At 44.0% G+C, this 17,105-nt stretch overlaps 1 protein-coding gene across 2 annotated transcripts in view; it reads left to right on the top strand.

Annotated features, from left to right (window-relative positions):
* Positions 1-17,105, top strand: part of LOC308310524 (CCR4-NOT transcription complex subunit 4-like) — a 39,732-nt gene that overhangs the window by 7,039 nt on the left and 15,588 nt on the right. For both annotated transcript variants that reach the window (XM_080756897.1, XM_080756896.1), the window contains exons 2-12: positions 1,904-1,981; positions 2,529-2,800; positions 3,282-3,479; positions 4,958-5,044; positions 5,329-5,430; positions 5,527-5,652; positions 5,753-5,871; positions 6,249-6,449; positions 7,199-7,256; positions 7,739-8,006; positions 9,182-9,802. In XM_080756897.1, coding sequence (XP_080613023.1) covers positions 2,621-2,800; positions 3,282-3,479; positions 4,958-5,044; positions 5,329-5,430; positions 5,527-5,652; positions 5,753-5,871; positions 6,249-6,449; positions 7,199-7,256; positions 7,739-8,006; positions 9,182-9,802 — 1,960 coding nt within the window. In that variant the 5' untranslated portion in view covers positions 1,904-1,981; positions 2,529-2,620. The remainder of the gene's footprint in view (positions 1-1,903; positions 1,982-2,528; positions 2,801-3,281; positions 3,480-4,957; positions 5,045-5,328; positions 5,431-5,526; positions 5,653-5,752; positions 5,872-6,248; positions 6,450-7,198; positions 7,257-7,738; positions 8,007-9,181; positions 9,803-17,105) is intronic.

Raw genomic sequence — 17,105 nt, 5'->3', positions numbered from 1 at the left:
TACATTCAAACGGAAAAGTCCTATCTGATTGCATTAAACGACAATAAACTCACTTTGCCACTCGATTTGCCACTCACTTTATGCATGCGCATATCCTCTATTACCAAGAACTTAAGTTGTGACTAATCTAATTGACTACATTGGGTCCATTGGAATACGGTTTCTTATTTCTTTCCGATTCCTGAAAAGTTAACATTTCTTTGGACATGCATACAGCGGCAATATGCTCCAGTCCACCTTGCTGACTCAGCAGGCGTTAACAGTTTGCCCCTGTGCTCTGGCCTTGCTCCGTTTGGTTTTAGCCCATTACGTTGCGCTTCACATAGAGCCAGCAGCCAGGGGCACAGTGGTCAATTCTAATCTCACCCCCAATCCTTTAACACGTAACCCAGTACACCTGTTCCTCCATCCACGGCGCTCTTGAAACAGGAGTTTGGATCCGGACAGGCGGGACACCCCAAAACTGAAACGCAGCATTCCCCTGCAGTAACGACAAAAGCCCAAAACAAGCCCAGTCTTTAACTTTCTAGATGGTATGGAGTCTATGGACTATATCCATACCATACACAGTAGTTAAAGTGGGCTAGTCTGTTATATGCCCAGGCAGGGTTTATTCTAGACGGTTAGTTAGTGTTAATTAATCTAGATTATGATCCAGGTCCATACATCTCTATTTTTTGCATTTTATAATTAATGTTTTGGGCTAGACGGGGGGGGGGGGACTGTATCTCTCCTGTCCAAATGATAATGCCGCCTTGTGTCTTTCATTCTCGCATGAATAATGTACTGGATTTAGTATAAGTAATGCCTCTAGGTCGGAAACCTTGTGTTTTTCATGAATAAAGTAAGTGGGGTAAATACTTTATTGGATTTAGGTTTAAGTAACCAGATTACACCCCCCCCCCCCCCCCCCTGGGCTGTTGTTTTTCATAAAATTACTTATTACTAAAAGTAAACATTATTTTCACAATTTAGTGGTTTATGTCACTGCAGGAAACGAGCCTTTTGGGCCACTGTGGCTTGGCGGGTTCTGGAAACGATCAGCCGTTTTCACAATCGACGAGATTCTAATTTTATTTGACAAGAGAACACGAAGCCTGCTGATTGGTTCTTACATGGAAACACAGTCGGCGATGTAGAGAACCTGATTGGCTATATCCAACTGCCGTGCACAATAAAAGACGGGTGGCTTCATAGTGATTTCAAAACGGAGAAGAAAGGCCATGGACGAGGTCTATATCGTTTACCTCACAAATGCATACCAAAGTCCAAAAGCACACAATTTGTATTTTGGGAATTATTTGAAAGTAGAAATGAGGCTTAACCCATTTTGGGGTGGGAACCGCTTTTTGTGCTATTGAAAAATAGCAGATCTACTTGTAGGTCTGCTATTTTTGAAAAGTCGAACGACTGACATAGAAACATAGCTTTTTCAGAAAACTGTCAGGATGTAGAAGACATTTTTAGAATCTGATCTCAGGTCAAAATGGGTTAAGTGATTAAAAACAGGGAAAGGCGATGCTTAATGTGAATTATGTGATATCACGACGCTACGATATCTACAGTAGTCCGTATCACAAAATCAATGTGTATATATCATCGCTCAGCCCTAGTCTAAAATAACCTTTTGAAAATGATTTGGCATCTCACAGTATATGCATGGATTGTGTCCTCCCTGAGCTCAGATGTCACATTCTGCCCATCACACGCTCCTGCATGGACAGGATGTTAATTAGAGTATTTCATTTGTATGGAAATCGGCTCCATTCTTCTCTTGTTGTTCGCTGTATGTTATCATGTTGCCTGTGAAACGTGTTGAATTCCTCTGTGTCTAAAAAGGCACCATACAAGATAAAGGCTGACCTTAGTTGACTGTCTCTCTCTCTCTCTCTCCTTCTCTCAGCCCCCCCCCCCCCCAGTCTCCTCGTCATCAATCTGTTGTCTTAGAAGCCGACACCCTGCTCTCGCCAACCCCACCCAGGTAAGGGCTGTCACAATTATGACATAATCTAAATCGTCTTGATTGCAATTATTTGTGCTGATCCAAAATTATTCTACATAATGGTTAGAATCCTTTCATTTCACTCATGAAATGAACAGACTGATGTCTGTTCATTTCATCCAACTGTTTTATTTCCATGTTGTTCACGCTTTCCCCCCAAATAGCAGCTCTACAAGCTTGCATTGTAATGTGCTGTGAGCTTGTAGATCTGCTTTTTTTTTAAAATATGTTTTTGAAATGATACAATTCATTATATATGGCCTGTTTTGACCATAATTATTTTGATTATTTCTACGTATATTTCAGTAATAGGCTTCGTATATCTAATTGTTATATCTGCTCTGTACAATATTTTAATTTACAAAGCCTAAAAGGCAAACGGAAATTAAACGTGTATTCATGCTCCAACGTCCAATGCCCAAAACGCGATAAAATCATTAGGTGCCGTTATTATTTTAAGACGACAGTCAACTAAAAAGTCACGTGACGCCACCCACACACGTCAACTGGCTCTGCTCTCTTTCAGAGGACGACGCCCGGCCCCGCCCTGCCCTGCCCTGCCCTCGCCAACGTCCCCCGCCTCAGGCTCTGCAAGTCGCCGTCGCGTCGCGTCCTAGGATGTCCCGAAGCCCCGAGGAGGTCAGGGAGGACCCCATGGAGGAGTGCCCGCTGTGCATGGAGCCCCTGGAGATAGACGACGTCAACTTCTTCCCGTGCACCTGCGGCTACCAGATCTGCCGCTTCTGCTGGCACCGCATCCGCACGGACGAGAACGGCCTCTGTCCCGCCTGCAGGAAGGTAACCGTGTCTCTTAACTAACTAAGCTGCTTCTTCCTTGGAGCCCTTCTTATATCTGGCACGAGCTGAAATCCCCTTCCCTCCGTGGCACATTATGAGCTTGCCTCGTAGATCGACTATTCATTTGTTTTATAAATGGCTTGGTTTTTGTTTTAACCCGGTGTTCCTCAAATTGAGGGGACCCCAGGGGTTACTTGGCAAAGTGGGGAGTGGTTTGATTTCACTGACATTTTTGAGGGGCGCTAGCCCCTCCTATGTCCAGCTTTGAGGGTTTATAGTGTAAACGCAAACATTGTCTTAACGCAAACATTGAAGGGAAGCAGACCAACCTATCTCAAACCCTCACCCTAAACCTAACCTCTCACGGGGCAGCACACCTAAACCTAACCTTAAACCAAGTCTAACCAATGACTAATCTAAACTAACCCCTTTAAAAGTGGTCAAGTACAGTGCTAAAGTAAACTGTACCTGTGTTCCTCAGCCCTACCCGGAGGACCCTGCGGTGTACAAGCCGCTCACACAGGAGGAGCTGCAGAGGATCAAGACCGAAAAGAGGCAGAAGCAGAGCGAGAAGAAGCAGAAGATAACGGAGAACCGCAAGCACCTGGGCAGCGTGCGTGTCGTCCAGAGGAACCTGGTGTTTGTGGTGGGGCTGTCGCAGAGGCTGGCCGATCCAGAGGTGAGGGGATTTCTCACAGAGACGCACACAAATGTTTTCTTAGATTTCACATCTGTTTTCTGACTTGCAAAAGAGCCTGCCCTGTGGATTTCTGCCTCTATACAGACTTACGTGTTCGGTACTTTTGCGTAACACTCTTATATGACGAGGTCATTGGACATGTAAGGTTCCTGCCGGACAGCAGTGATATGTTTTGGTGTGAGTTTTGGCCCCTGGTGGGAGAAATGCAGTGACCAGTTTGTCCGAACAAAGGCCACACAGAGGCAGCCAATGTTCCGGTCCGAGTCCTCAGTCAGTGAGCAGAATGTCAAAAAGCAGTTTCCTGCCAATCCCAGCTCAGGATCACTGAATCTCTCCACACAGCTCCTCCAAATAAACTCCTCCGGCGGCTGCTACTGTTCGAGGCCCTGAAACTTTACTATTGAATAAAATGTTACTGTTAATTAAAATGTTATTATGAACCACTTGAACCCGGCCTTGCATCCCTGTTCTGGAGATGGCATTCTTGCGAGCTCACAACACAGCTGCGTTGTGAGCTCATAGATCAGCTGTTTTCGGTGAAAGTATTGTGTCCAACTAAAACGAGGCCTAATGTAGAGGAAGAACCCTTTCCTGCTTGGGAATGTGGACAACTAAGTATAGGGTTTAAGTGGTTAAATACAGTTTCTCTTGAAAAGACCCACATCAGCAACCTGCCCCATTATTTTGAATTGGATGACTAATTGTTTGTCTAATCCTAGTGATTGTCTGTGTAGTTCTGTCATCTTCTATTTTGTTTCTTGTTCCTATTGGCGGCAACAAATTCCCCCCGTTTGTTTGATATTGTGGTGTTGGTTTGCTTTGAGCACTGTTCGTGTTCATCTCTTAGTGCAGTCGGCAGCACTCTTTGAATTCATAAGCAATATCTTTCATTATGCCGTGCCCCCTGCACTGTTGAGAAGAGAGAACGCTATGATGACTCATCAGCATAATTATTCTACCTGTTAAGATAATAAACACGGCTCAAAATAACAGCAAAGTGAGAATGTAGAATGTTACCATGCTTGCATGCTGCAATGCATGGCATAGTTATAATCAGTCTAGATAATTACTCTAGAACAGTGGTTCTCAAAGTTCTCAGGGTTCCTTGAGGGGGTTCCAAACTACCTACCGGTCTGTAACTTTGAGTGTGTGCAAATGAGAACAAATGGACGATTATGGGTAATTTTGGTTCCATTTATGCACAGTCAGAGTTATGGGGGTCCTTGAAATGTAAAGGTGTGTGAACTGTGAACCACTGCTCTAGATTAGAACTTATGGAATGGGACATTCGGGTGTCATATACTCATATACTCAAAATGGCAGATGTACAAGCAGCAGACCATGCCTGTGAGCTTGTACATATGCTATTTAACACCCCCAGGACCCTACTTTGAGAACCATTTGTGCTAATAAATAAAGTGACATTAAAGACAACCTGTCTTTGATGTGTCCATCAGGTACTAAGGAGGCCAGACTATTTCGGGAAGTTTGGGAAGATCCACAAAGTGGTAATTAACAACAGCACGTCATACGCCGGCTCACAGGTGAGACTCTGAAACGCCCTTTTGCCTTCTTGATGACAAACTGCATCCATGTACCGGTAGTTGTGTCATATCATGTCATATCTGAATTGACCCTTTTTAACCAATTTTGGGCGGGAACCCTTGGTGTTGGCATTATGTTATGCTTTAGCTATTTTTTTTAAATCGAAGAACGACTGACATAGAAACATAGCTTTTTCAGAAAACTGTCGGGATGTAGAAGACATTTTTAGAATCTGATCTCCGGTCAAAATGGGTTAAATGTTTTTTTTTAATCCTCCTCCTAGGGGCCTAGTGCCAGTGCGTATGTAACGTACATTCGGAACGACGATGCACTCAGAGCAATCGGGTTGGTCAACAATGTAGTAGTAGATGGAAGAACACTGAAGGTAAGCCGTGTGGGTTGTGGCTTTGACACGGGTGTTCCAAAGCTTTGGAGACCGTTTGGACGGCTCACTTATCTACTTTTCGGGTTGTTTCGGCAGGCTTCTTTAGGAACGACAAAATACTGCAGTTACTTTTTAAAGAGCATGCAGTGTCCCAAGCCAGACTGCATGTATCTACACGAGCTCGGGGATGAAGCTGCTAGTTTTACAAAAGAAGACATGCAGGTAAGGCTATATATCTGTCCCCAGAGCTGCGGCCAGGGGGACATGGGGGGGAGGGGGACTTGCCTGCTTATTAACCGAGAGGTTTGCCGTCCACCTGCAGGCAAACAAGCACCAAGAGTATGAGCATAAACTATTACAAGAACATAACCCGCAGCAGTACCTACTGATGTCGGCGACAGGAGGGGACAAACCAAAGGGCAAATCCAACTCTTTACAAAGGTAGTCTCTTGTTACGTCCGTTCTGATCTTATGGAATTATATATTTATCATTTTGTGTTTCGTCTAATGCCTTAACCTTTAACAATGCCTGATGTGATGTATACTAGGCTGCGTGCCGAAAATAGGCTCTTCTATTTTCAGTCGGCGGTGGTGGACAGTGTTCAACCCCAGTACTCAAAGTATAGATACTCCTGGTCAAGGGAAAGTTGCTCAATTAAATTTGTACTGAAAGTACTGGAGCAATTGCCCCATGATGTAATGTAAACACACTCATTCAGATTCAGCAAGAAGGCTAATTTCCAATCCGTGGTGACCAAACTGACTACGATGTAACCGTCGGTGTGATTTGCAAACTACCTCGCTCTCTCCTCCTACAGATCCAACAGCACTAACAAAGAGGCGTGGCCGTCGTTACAGCCCCCGGGCAAGGTGGCCAATGGGCTGTCGTCAGAGCACAGGAGGAGTCCGCCCACAGACGGCAGCTCAGACTCAGATCACATGACGCCTGACGGGCCCGACTCTGAGCTGGGTCCTAGAGTAGCCATGTCCCCCTTCTCAACAAACTGTGACCCCGCCAGGTAACCCCTGACAATGATTAGAATTGTTTATTCATCACTTACAAGATAATTAAACAATGTATATACACTGCATCAGTAAAAAATGTAAAGGAGAACGCATGAAATCACTCCAGGGGCTTGAGAAGTGGCATTCTCTGGGAATATTTGTACATTCATAGGATACATTTACACCAATGTTTAATTTACATATCTATTACAAAATATATATATGGTTCATTTAACAAAGAAAAGGCTAAATCGAGTCAAAGGTACAAAACCGATTAAATCAATTAGTTCAATTAACTGTTGCACCAGAATTACATTTGAAACTGCATCCTGAAAGAATATATATTTTCTACAAATACACATTTCTGAGCTGAATCTGTTTCACCGCTTTATGCTCTTCGTAAAGACTTAAATGGTGGATCATGAGTTTGCTGTGCTTACCAAACATGGACCTGCAATATTGTCAAATGTTATGGGGTTAAAATGTCATGTTTCTCTCCCTGTGTTCTTCCATTTAAACATGTAAATGATGGTCCTTGGTATAATCAAAGTCTACTTGTTTATGATTCTTATACAGCCGTTTCCTTGAATTTGCTTTACGTGTTCCCACAAAAGTATTCACATTTTCCAAAAATAAATCAACATTCGTTTTAAAATGGGCAAATAGCCAATCTACAGATCAGCTATTTTCAAACTGATTTTGATGATATATATATATATATATATATGTATTGTGAGACCTGTTTTCCTTTGTTCCTTTTCAGCCCGAGTGATAAACTGCCAGACATCATCAGTATAGGCAACGGTGAAACCTCACATCTGGTAAGAACTCTGAGAAAGTGACTCTATTTTCAGTTGGACCGCAACAAAGCCCCCCGGCCCCGTCACTCTTTCGTACTTATATATGTAGTAGAACAGCAGGAACCAATCAAAATCAGATAGACGAAGACCTTTTGGTCGAAACGCGCAGGTCCTGTTATTTATTTGCCTTGCTCATCATCAAATAAAAAAGATGGAGTGCCTTGGATTCTTTTCTTTTCAAGTCTGCAATTCACATTTTGACAAGCAGTACTACTTGGAGGAAGGATACCTTTTGTCTATATGGTTTTACCTGCATCACCAAAGAGCACCCATCTAAGAGCCACTAACAGATCCCTGCAGCGCTTCCATTCCTCTATTTCTAAATCAATCAAAATCACAATTTGGGACTTGGACACGTCAAAGTTTCGTTTTCCGAGATTCTTCTTTTGTATTTTTTTTGTGTTTTTATTCCCTGTTCTCTCCCCTCTCTCTCTCTCCTCCAGCTCCTATGCAGTGACTCCCCATCGCCCCCCCCTGGCCTCACCAAGCCCTCCTTGGTGGTTCCCATCAGCGTGGCAGGCCTTACAGCCCGCTCCCCCTTCGAGGGGGCGGCCGCGGAGTCCCAGTCGCTGTTCTCGGACAACAGCAGCTTCAGGCACCCCAACCCCATTCCCAGTGGCCTGTCCGGCTTCCCCAGCAGCTGCTCCCCCCCACAGAACAACTCCTCTGACTGGCCCACCACTCCAGAACCACAGAGCCTCTTCACCTCAGGTGAGACCTTTCTACTAGTACTTTACAGTGCAGGCTCTCAAACCTTTTTGGCCCAGGTCACCTCTTAAATAACCTTTTCAATGAATTACATTATTACTCTGCCGTGTTTGTATTTTATAAATGGGCATTGTGCCACGTTAATTATAATGGCGCCACATAGAACATATTTAGATTGTCCACAAATATAACCTTTTCCCCTTCCTTTGTCTCACATTGTTATGATCAGAGTCGGAGCAATAACTCGACTCTCTCCCCAGTCAAAGTTCAGAATTTTAATGAATGTAGAATTATGTGCAGGATGTAATTTACATACAAATGTGAGGGACTTTATAAAAAAAAAACAGTTTACCAAAAAGCCACTCTCTCACACTTTATGCCAGTGTGCCAGTGATCACCATCCTTGGTGCCAATGTTGGCACCGGTGCCAAAAGTTGCTTACTCCTACACTGTTGTCCAAACAGTGCGTTGGGAGTCGGGACCCATTTGTGGGTGACGGACCAGTGTTTATGGGTCAAGTAAAAATCCCATTTACTTTTCCTACATGGAAAACAGTTTTAAGAAATTAAACAAACGATGAAACAAACAAATGTAAGGCATCCCATGAATAATAATAATAATAATTTAATAAAATTCGAAGTAGTGAAAGAAGCGACGCGGTGTGGTGTGAGTTTGTAGATCTGCTGTTTTCTCTAATTTGGGTCCTTGCGTTCTAGAACATTTGATTGTGCGTTTACACGGAGACTCAACAGTGACTGAAAACGCTGTAGTGTGTATTCCAGGTGGCTAGGTGGCGGTGATGCGCTTCTATATAGACCAGTCGGCTGAACGGTGCCTATAAGACCAGTCGTTTTATGCTCGACTGCATGTGGGTGTCCGAAAATAGCCGATCTACAAGCGCTTTGTGAGCTTGTAGATCGGCTATATTCGCCACACAGCAAAATGTAAATCAGGCTTCACGACACCATCGAGACCTGCCAAAATATATAATCTTTCGACTAAATCGACTGTAGATTTAGTTGATCTTTTAGTTATTTTAGTTGAACATTTGGTCAACTAAAACTAGACTAAAATTTTTTCAAATATCATTTCATTTCAAATAAATAAAACACTCTTTTTGTATTCAAAAGATGATGAAATGAATGAACACTGGCTGAATCTCCTTTCTCTCTCTGCAGACTCCATCCCGGTGTCGTCCTCCACCGACTGGCAGGCGGCGTTCGGCTTCGGCTCGTCCACGCAGCAGCAGGCGCAGGACGACGACCTGGGCTTCGACCCGTTCGACGTCACCCGCAAGGCGCTGGCCGACCTCATCGAGAAGGAGCTCTCCGTGCAGGACCCCTTCCCCTCCTCTCCCTTTGCGTCGTCCGGCCACAACCACAACCACCACCACTACCACCACCTCAACAACAGCCACGCCCCTCCTCGCCCCTCGCTGCCCGTCAAAGGTACACTCGGACCCCCCGCGGGCCTCCTGCCCCCGAACCCCTTCCCGCCGCACCCCATTCATCACCCCCACCACCACGGCTTCTCCCAGCATCCCCAGCAGCTCCCCCACCAGCACCACCGATCCACCGTCTACACTTCCTTCGGCTTCCCGGGGCTCCCGTCGTCGTCCTCCTCCTCCTCCTCCTCAGCCAACTCCTCCTCCTCTGCCACACGTCCACCCTGGATGGGCGACGGCAGTAACTTTGTGCATTTGAACCACACGGCGGGGCTCGCCTCACACAGCAGCTTTATGGACTTCAGTCTGCTGCCGGGCCATCACAGTACTGGGTTAGGAGGCATCCACATCACAGGTAAGAGTGCACACACCGTGGATCCCCAGGTATTCTCTCCTCTCTATGGCTGGTTTAGGGAAACGTCACCCTTTTTTTTTGCAAAAAAAAAATGTTAATGACGTCTAGAAGATTTAGAACACTTTCCCCGGGGGTCTTTATGTGTGTAATATGTGGTTTTGGATATTTTAGATTATAGCTGTGAGCCCAGTGTCTCTGATGTCATGGACACTAGGCTCACTTACTTCCTGGACTACATGTTGTGTCAGTAAAGGCTCATACATAGTCTGGATTTACGGTGGTTAGGTGACCACTGACCACCGAACTACAACAGCCGCGGTGAGCAACCACCGCTCCAGCCCTTCTCTCTGTTTTTACTCCCCACCGCTCAACGTTATTTCAGCTCCGGTGGTCAGCTCACCACCGGAGCGGTGGTCACCTCATCACCGAAAATCCAGACTATATAATAGGCCTTAAAACAGCCTCACTGCTGAAATCTAAAATATCTAAAACCACATATTACACACACAAAGACCCCCAGGAAAGTGTTCTAAATCTTCTAAACGTCATTATTAACATATATATTTTTTGCAAAAAGGGTGAAGTGTCCCTTTAAGCCCTATATACTTCCTTGGCCGGAGGATTATATCAAGGGAGGATAGCACAGAAAGTTTACGTAAATTTGTTCTGCAATTCCAGCTGGCGGATTTGTCAGCGTTCCGTCAGGCACTGGTAGGCGTTTCACGGAATGCATTGAGCCGGCGGAAACTTGATTATAAACGCTAGCTTTTTATGATCGCCACCTGCAATAAATAATCTGGCAGCAGTTTGGCTGTTTATGATGCTTGATGCTTTGGCACAGGACATCTGTCCTATCCTTATATAATCCTTGGAAGAGAGTCTCCCTATACTAGGCACTCTCCCTTTCTCCCTCTACAACACATCTTCGTCCCCATAATGGGGACACCTCTAGGCACCTCCTAAATCGACTTTCTATATGTCTACAGTCCATTTCCTTTTCTTCATCCTGAAGGTTCACACTTGACTGTCACGCGTGAATGGAGTGCAAGTAAGCGATTCTCAAGCCAGCTGTCCTCAAAAGTCTCGATCGTTGTGAATGGCCGGGAGACCCATGTATTGTAGAGAGAGAGTGCTCGTTTAGATTCACTTCACCTGGGTTGAACCGGGAACACCCCCCGAGGCTCTGTTGTCCTGTCCGAAATGCTATGCTTAATAATAGTAATCAAACAAACATTTTAATACGTAAGCTAGTCTTAACTTTGATCACGCCTCCACTGATTATGGCCTTATTCCTTATATACTGAGTTGACTGGCTTCCCTCGGGGCTCTATAGTAGGTCTGCTAGTATTTGCAGGAAATAGCTGATCTACAAGCTCGCAACACGTCACATTGTGAGCACTACACTACACTGTGTATGTGTGGGCCTGTGGGGGTGTGTGTGTGTGTGTATGTGGGGAAATATAGTCTGATATCTGGTCGCTCAGAGTGGTCGGGTTTGAGCATCGCAGATTCTCAGAAGCTTATTTACGAATGCACTGCCTTGTCTCCTACACACGTGACACAGATTGATAGATCAACCTAAGCATTATTCTCATTGTATTTTGTAGGTTCTTATTCAGACTAATCTCAATATTGACTATAATCTTAATATCATTATCATTATGATCCCCCCCCCCCCCCCCATAATGAGGGGTGGGGAGTGTATGACATCATTCTGTGGTTTGCATTGTGGGTAAGCACGGAGCTCACTTGACCAACCACTGGGTGGCAGCATTTCATCTAGCATCCTTGCTCAAACGAGCCACAGTGAAGAGGACATGGCCTTGTACACCAGCAGCTCAACTTTGGTATCTCATGCAGCTTTTCCTGCAGGAGAAACGTGCTCTAGCTGCTATTGGAGGTGCTAGTGGACAGTGTTGTTTTTGGCAGCAAATTTAGATTTTAGTTTTAGTCGTAGTCTCTTGAATAGTTTTCATTTGGTTTTAGTCACATTTTAATCACCTGGAATGTTTTAGTGTTGGTCTAGTTTCAGTCGACTAAATGTTATAAGATTTTTAGTAACAAAGTGTATTTTGGCGGGCCTCGATGCCATCGTAATGACTGTTTTTTTTTTGCTGAAAATAGCCGATCTACAAACTCTTGTAGATCGGCTATTTTCAGCAAGTGAAAAATGCAACCAATTGTAAAATGAGATGGAGGTCGATGGACAATTACATATCATTTTTGGGGTCCTTTGAGAACCACTGTCATATATTTCAGGAATACTTACTTACTCCTCTTCGTCCCCTATGGGACATAAGGCTTCAATGAGCGCTCTCCATTGCATCCGATCCCTGGCAGCATGTTGCGCCTCTCCCCAGGACAGGTTCATCTGTTCCAGCTCCTGCAGGTTTTCTTTTGCCTGGTGGTGTCCATCTTAAGGCCACCTTTGTGATGCAGTCCTGCTCCATCCTCAGTACATGTCCTATAGCCATCTCAGGCGTCTGTGTGTAATGTCCTTGGTAATGCTCCGGCTCCCTGTTTGTTTGTACAGATCATTGTTTGATATTTTATTCGGCCAAGAGATCTGACATATACGTCCGAGGCATCTGTTGTGGAACACTTCTATTCTCCTAGTGTCTGTCTTGACCACTCTCCAGCTCTCAGAACCATACCGCAGGACAGACTTGACATTGCTGTTGTATAGGAGAATCTTCGTTTTAAGGCTATATTGTTTTGATCTCCAGATGGATCGGAGTTGGGAGAAGGCACCCTGAGCCTTTCCCAGCCTTGCTTTGATGTCTTTTGATGCCCCACTGTCCTTACTGATAAGGCCGCCCAGATAAGCGAAATCTTCCACAAAAGTGGTTTTTCATCGACAAGGATGGGTTGTGTGGGGGGTAGAGTTCACACAACACTTGTGTTTTTGAGGTGTTAATATTTCAGGAATGCCTGCATGTAATTTTCCCAGTTGGGGAAAGGGTACTCGCATGTGTCGCGATGCGACGCATTGTGAGCTTTTAGATCTGCTGTCCAAAATATATCAAATATATACTGGAGAGAGAGAGAGAGAGGGTGCTGAAGTGGTTAATTCATGTTTTGTAATGAAAATCTTCAAAGCAACTAGTAACGAAAGTTTTCAAATAAATATAGTGGAGTAAAAGGACAATAGTGGGATAAATTGGATCCATTTCCTGAAAAGGAACGGTTCACAATTATGTTTATAACGTCTGACACTTCCACAGTAGATAAAGTGATTTCTTTCAAGCTTGCAGCAGCAAAACCCCTTCAGGCAGGTGTGATAATTTTGGTGGGGAAATAATTAATTTTGTAAAGCCAGACAATGGACCGGGCAGATAGTCCAGTTCTTTTCTGTCTGTCTTGAAGCAAATGTTAAAACACTGCTTTGTTCAGCAAGACCAAATCATTAATGTTAATGATTTTCCTTCTTTTAGAAGACGTTCCTTTTTTTTTTTTATTGTTTTAATGGTTACAAAGGTTGCTGCAGTCATATCTTGCTAACGGTTGCTATTGATCGGTCCTATTATAATTTCCCCGTGTGGGACTGTTTTTATCGACCTCCTCCACGAGTCCTTTTCACTGGTCAGTTAAGAAGAGCATTTCTTTTTATGTAAACGTAAAATAATGTTGAGTAAGCAAAGCATGGTCTCAACCTGTGGCTCATGACGATATATAGTTTTCCAAGCTAGAACACGTGCACCGAAAGTGCACGCAGCCCACCCATCTGACCACCCATTGACCCATTCTAGTCATACTTTAGCTATTGAAAAATAGCAGATCTACAAGTTCATAGCTACGAGCTTGTAGATCTGCTATTTTTTTGAAAAATCGAGACAATGTTTGCGCAGATCTTTGAATATCTATATTCTTTCAGAGCGAACGTTTTTAACTCGAAGCTTTGCTTCTGGGGGGTCCCTGGAACTACATATTTCCAGGGGGGGGGGGGGGGGGTCGGCGGCCAATTACATATATTTTTGGGGGTCCTTGACATGAAATAGTGTGAGAACCACTGACGTAGAAACACAGGTTTTTCAGAAAACTGTCAGGATTTAGAATCGTCTTCAGGTCTAAATGGGTTAAGACCTGAGGCCTATCTATTCTACAAATGCCTTCTGAATCAGGAGTTCTCAAACCTTTTCCTAATTAATTTTTTTTTTTAGATTAGATTACTTTTCAAATAGCCAACTTTAAACTCTAAAATGGCTCCGATGCTTTCCTGGATGTAATGGGTTAAGTGGACAGTTATGGGTGTGTCACAAACACTTTAGTCGGTTTTTTCAAGTGGGCCCTGATCCAGAGAGAGCTTTCCATTTCATGGACCCCCAGTTTGCTATACAGTAGGACCCCCAATTTAGATCAGATTAGCTCTTCTCTCTGTGACCGCTATCTGCACAGTGACATCAGTTCTGTTCGTATTTGGGTCCATTAGTACACTCTCAGAGCTACACACCCAAAAGGGGTCCATTTGGACGCCTGGTCCCGGCGGTGAGAAACAGCGCTGTGTATACAGTAGAGTAGAGCAGCGGTTCCCACTTGACCTAGCATATGACCACATGGAAATATAACTTGCATAAGCTATATAGAGACATAATTTCCTATTTATCCACATATATGCACATGAATGAACCTGAATATGGCATATATACTGTATATATATGCAGCATAGGCTATATTCTGCATATACTTGCCATATATCGGCATACAGTATCTTAAGTATGCTTAAGTATTGGCATCAAAATATACTTAGTGTAGCAAAAGTTATGGTTATGCTGACGTTGAATTTCAAAATCATATGTCCATGTTATTGGACTATAATTATTGATCATTAACCACTTGCCACACTAATTTACTCTTCCGGCGACCCCCCTTTTTTCACATTTCGTTTAAAGATTATTTGTTTTGAAAATGGCAGATCTACCTATAACACGCATTGTGAGCTTGTACAGTAGATTGTACATACATATTGGTTTGAGGTGCTTAAACTAACCTTGGGCTCGCACACACACGCACATTTGTTAATATAGCATCATGTGGCCTAGTCTCCTTTCGGCTTGTTTTTGTTTCCATCGCAAAATCTGGCAACACTGTGTTTCGTAACAGTGACAGACTTAACAATGTGTTTTGTGCGTGTGGGATGCATTCATGAATGTATAATTGGCAAAAAGCATTGCAGCACATTCATATAACGTTGAGCATATGTGACTGGAATAATCACAAATGGTTTATTGGCCAAGTACGCGCTGGCATACAAGGAAATGAACCCTCTTTTAATTTGCGAGCCATTATATGTTAATCATAGAAATGGGCAATGAAGCAGCTATAAATGTTGAGTGTCCATTCAATCAATGTATCATTAAAGATTTCACAAGCCTTTTATTAATAATGTTTTATGTAAAACCCTTATAAAGATAGACTGACTCTTAGCAAAGGAAAACATTATTGCCTTTTTAGTGGGGATGAATTATAATATTTCATCATGACTATTATTTATCATTGTTTTGGGTGATGTCCCCCTAACACAGTATGAATGCAATTAAGACGATAAAATGGAAGCGTACAACGAGAATACACAAATATTTAAAAAATAATATACAAAGCAATTACGCTTAGCCTCCCTATTCTGGGGGCAACATGGGCTCACGAGGTGTTTCGCCGCGTTGCGAATCGCCTATTTTCAACGATATTGGTGTAGAGGGGGATCTTTTTTTAAATGTAAAGGTAAAAAGACAACGCCGTTTTCCTCGCCTGAGATATCTCTGGCAGGCTGGGGCGAGAACCCTTTACGAGTCGATGATGTCATGTTCTTGTCCTCTGGCGAGACCAGACATCGACCTAAAGCTCTCCAGGGGAACACGACCGCACGCAGCCTGGTAAGGAGTCGCTCCCCAGGCTGTATAACAATCGACCTCAAAATAATGTCCCGCAAGGACGGCCAAAAAACCCCCTAAATAATATCACATACAGATCCTCCTCTACCCTTTTTGTCCAGGAGATGTGTGTATGGCTGTCAGTTGCTGATGGTTCTCCGGTTAGCGGCCCGCAGACACAGCACTACTCCCACTGGCCATTTATTTCCCCCTGCCCCAATAGCCTCACATTGGGGGGGGGTGCGATTAATAACACAGCCTAGGATCTGTGCCAGCACCGCTTCCGTTTTTAGATTTTATTTTTTTCCCTCTACCTCAGCAGCAAAGTCTCTTGACGGATGCTAATTTAATTTTGCACCGGTCCAGCACCCTCTTCATCTTTATTCAACCTCTCGCGACCTCTAGCTCGGCGGGCCGCGCCGGCAGCCCCGTTTCCTCCCCGCCTACTCCTCCTGCTGTCCTGCCAGAGAGACGGGGCCCAGAGATAGATGAGCACCAAATGGAAAATGATGGTATTTTGTCAGATTGTCGCGTCGACTCAGCAGCGACGACAGGGCCCACTGTCGTCGGCCGCATTATTGATGCGACTGGACGAGACTGAGATCGCCATGCAGAAATGGCCTTGACCAAATCATGCACTGCAACACAACACAGGGCTGTCTGAGACCGCAGACTGAATGTCTCCCTCGTTAAGAATTTTACGCAAATCGACCACGCAGTGTCCGCACATAAGTTGTGGATTTTAAATGGGAGGCAATTAGACCAGACGAGGCGGTCTAATTGCGTTTTCTATATTCTATATCTTTGCTCAAATTGATTTTGAAGCCAGTGTTCTCGATTATGAATTAAACATGGAGGCACTTGTTTATCTGCGAATTAAAATGGAAACACAGGTGATGATGTTAATGTCAGCCGTGCTTCTCTGCTCAGCTTGGCCATTAAAGTAAAGAGAAGGGTGGGGCCGAGAAAGGCCTTTATCATGTGTTGCTGTAACACGTGGCACTGTCTGGGAACCACTGGGCTAATGAATTAGCCAACACACTCCTGCTGTCGGTCAGTGTTTATGATGCGTCGTAGGGCCATGGAAACTGGAAATGCTCTCGTTCCTTTGCAGCAGTGTTGTTTTTGGCAGCAGATTTTAGCTTTAGTCATTAGTCTCTTGAATAGTTTAGTTTAGTCACTTTCTTCATATTCATCTGGAATGCTTTAGTGATTTTAGTCGCCTAAATCTACAGTTGATTTAGTCTACTAAAATGTATTTTGGCGGGCCTTGATGCCGTCATAATGACTGTTTTTTTCACTTGCTGAAAATAGCCGATCTACAAGCCTGCAACGCGTTGTGAGCTTGTCGATCTGCTATTTTCAGCATGCAACTATAATTGTAAAATGACTTGTACTGGATCTCTTGTCCACTAGTCCCTTCCTAACATTTTGAT

This window comes from Protomyctophum bolini, assembly GCF_963924005.1.
Source record: "Protomyctophum bolini genome assembly, chromosome: 23".
In the NCBI taxonomy this organism is placed as follows: Eukaryota; Metazoa; Chordata; class Actinopteri; order Myctophiformes; family Myctophidae; genus Protomyctophum; species Protomyctophum bolini.
Note: the sequence above shows the minus strand (reverse complement) of the source record. Positions and strands in the feature narration are given on the sequence as shown.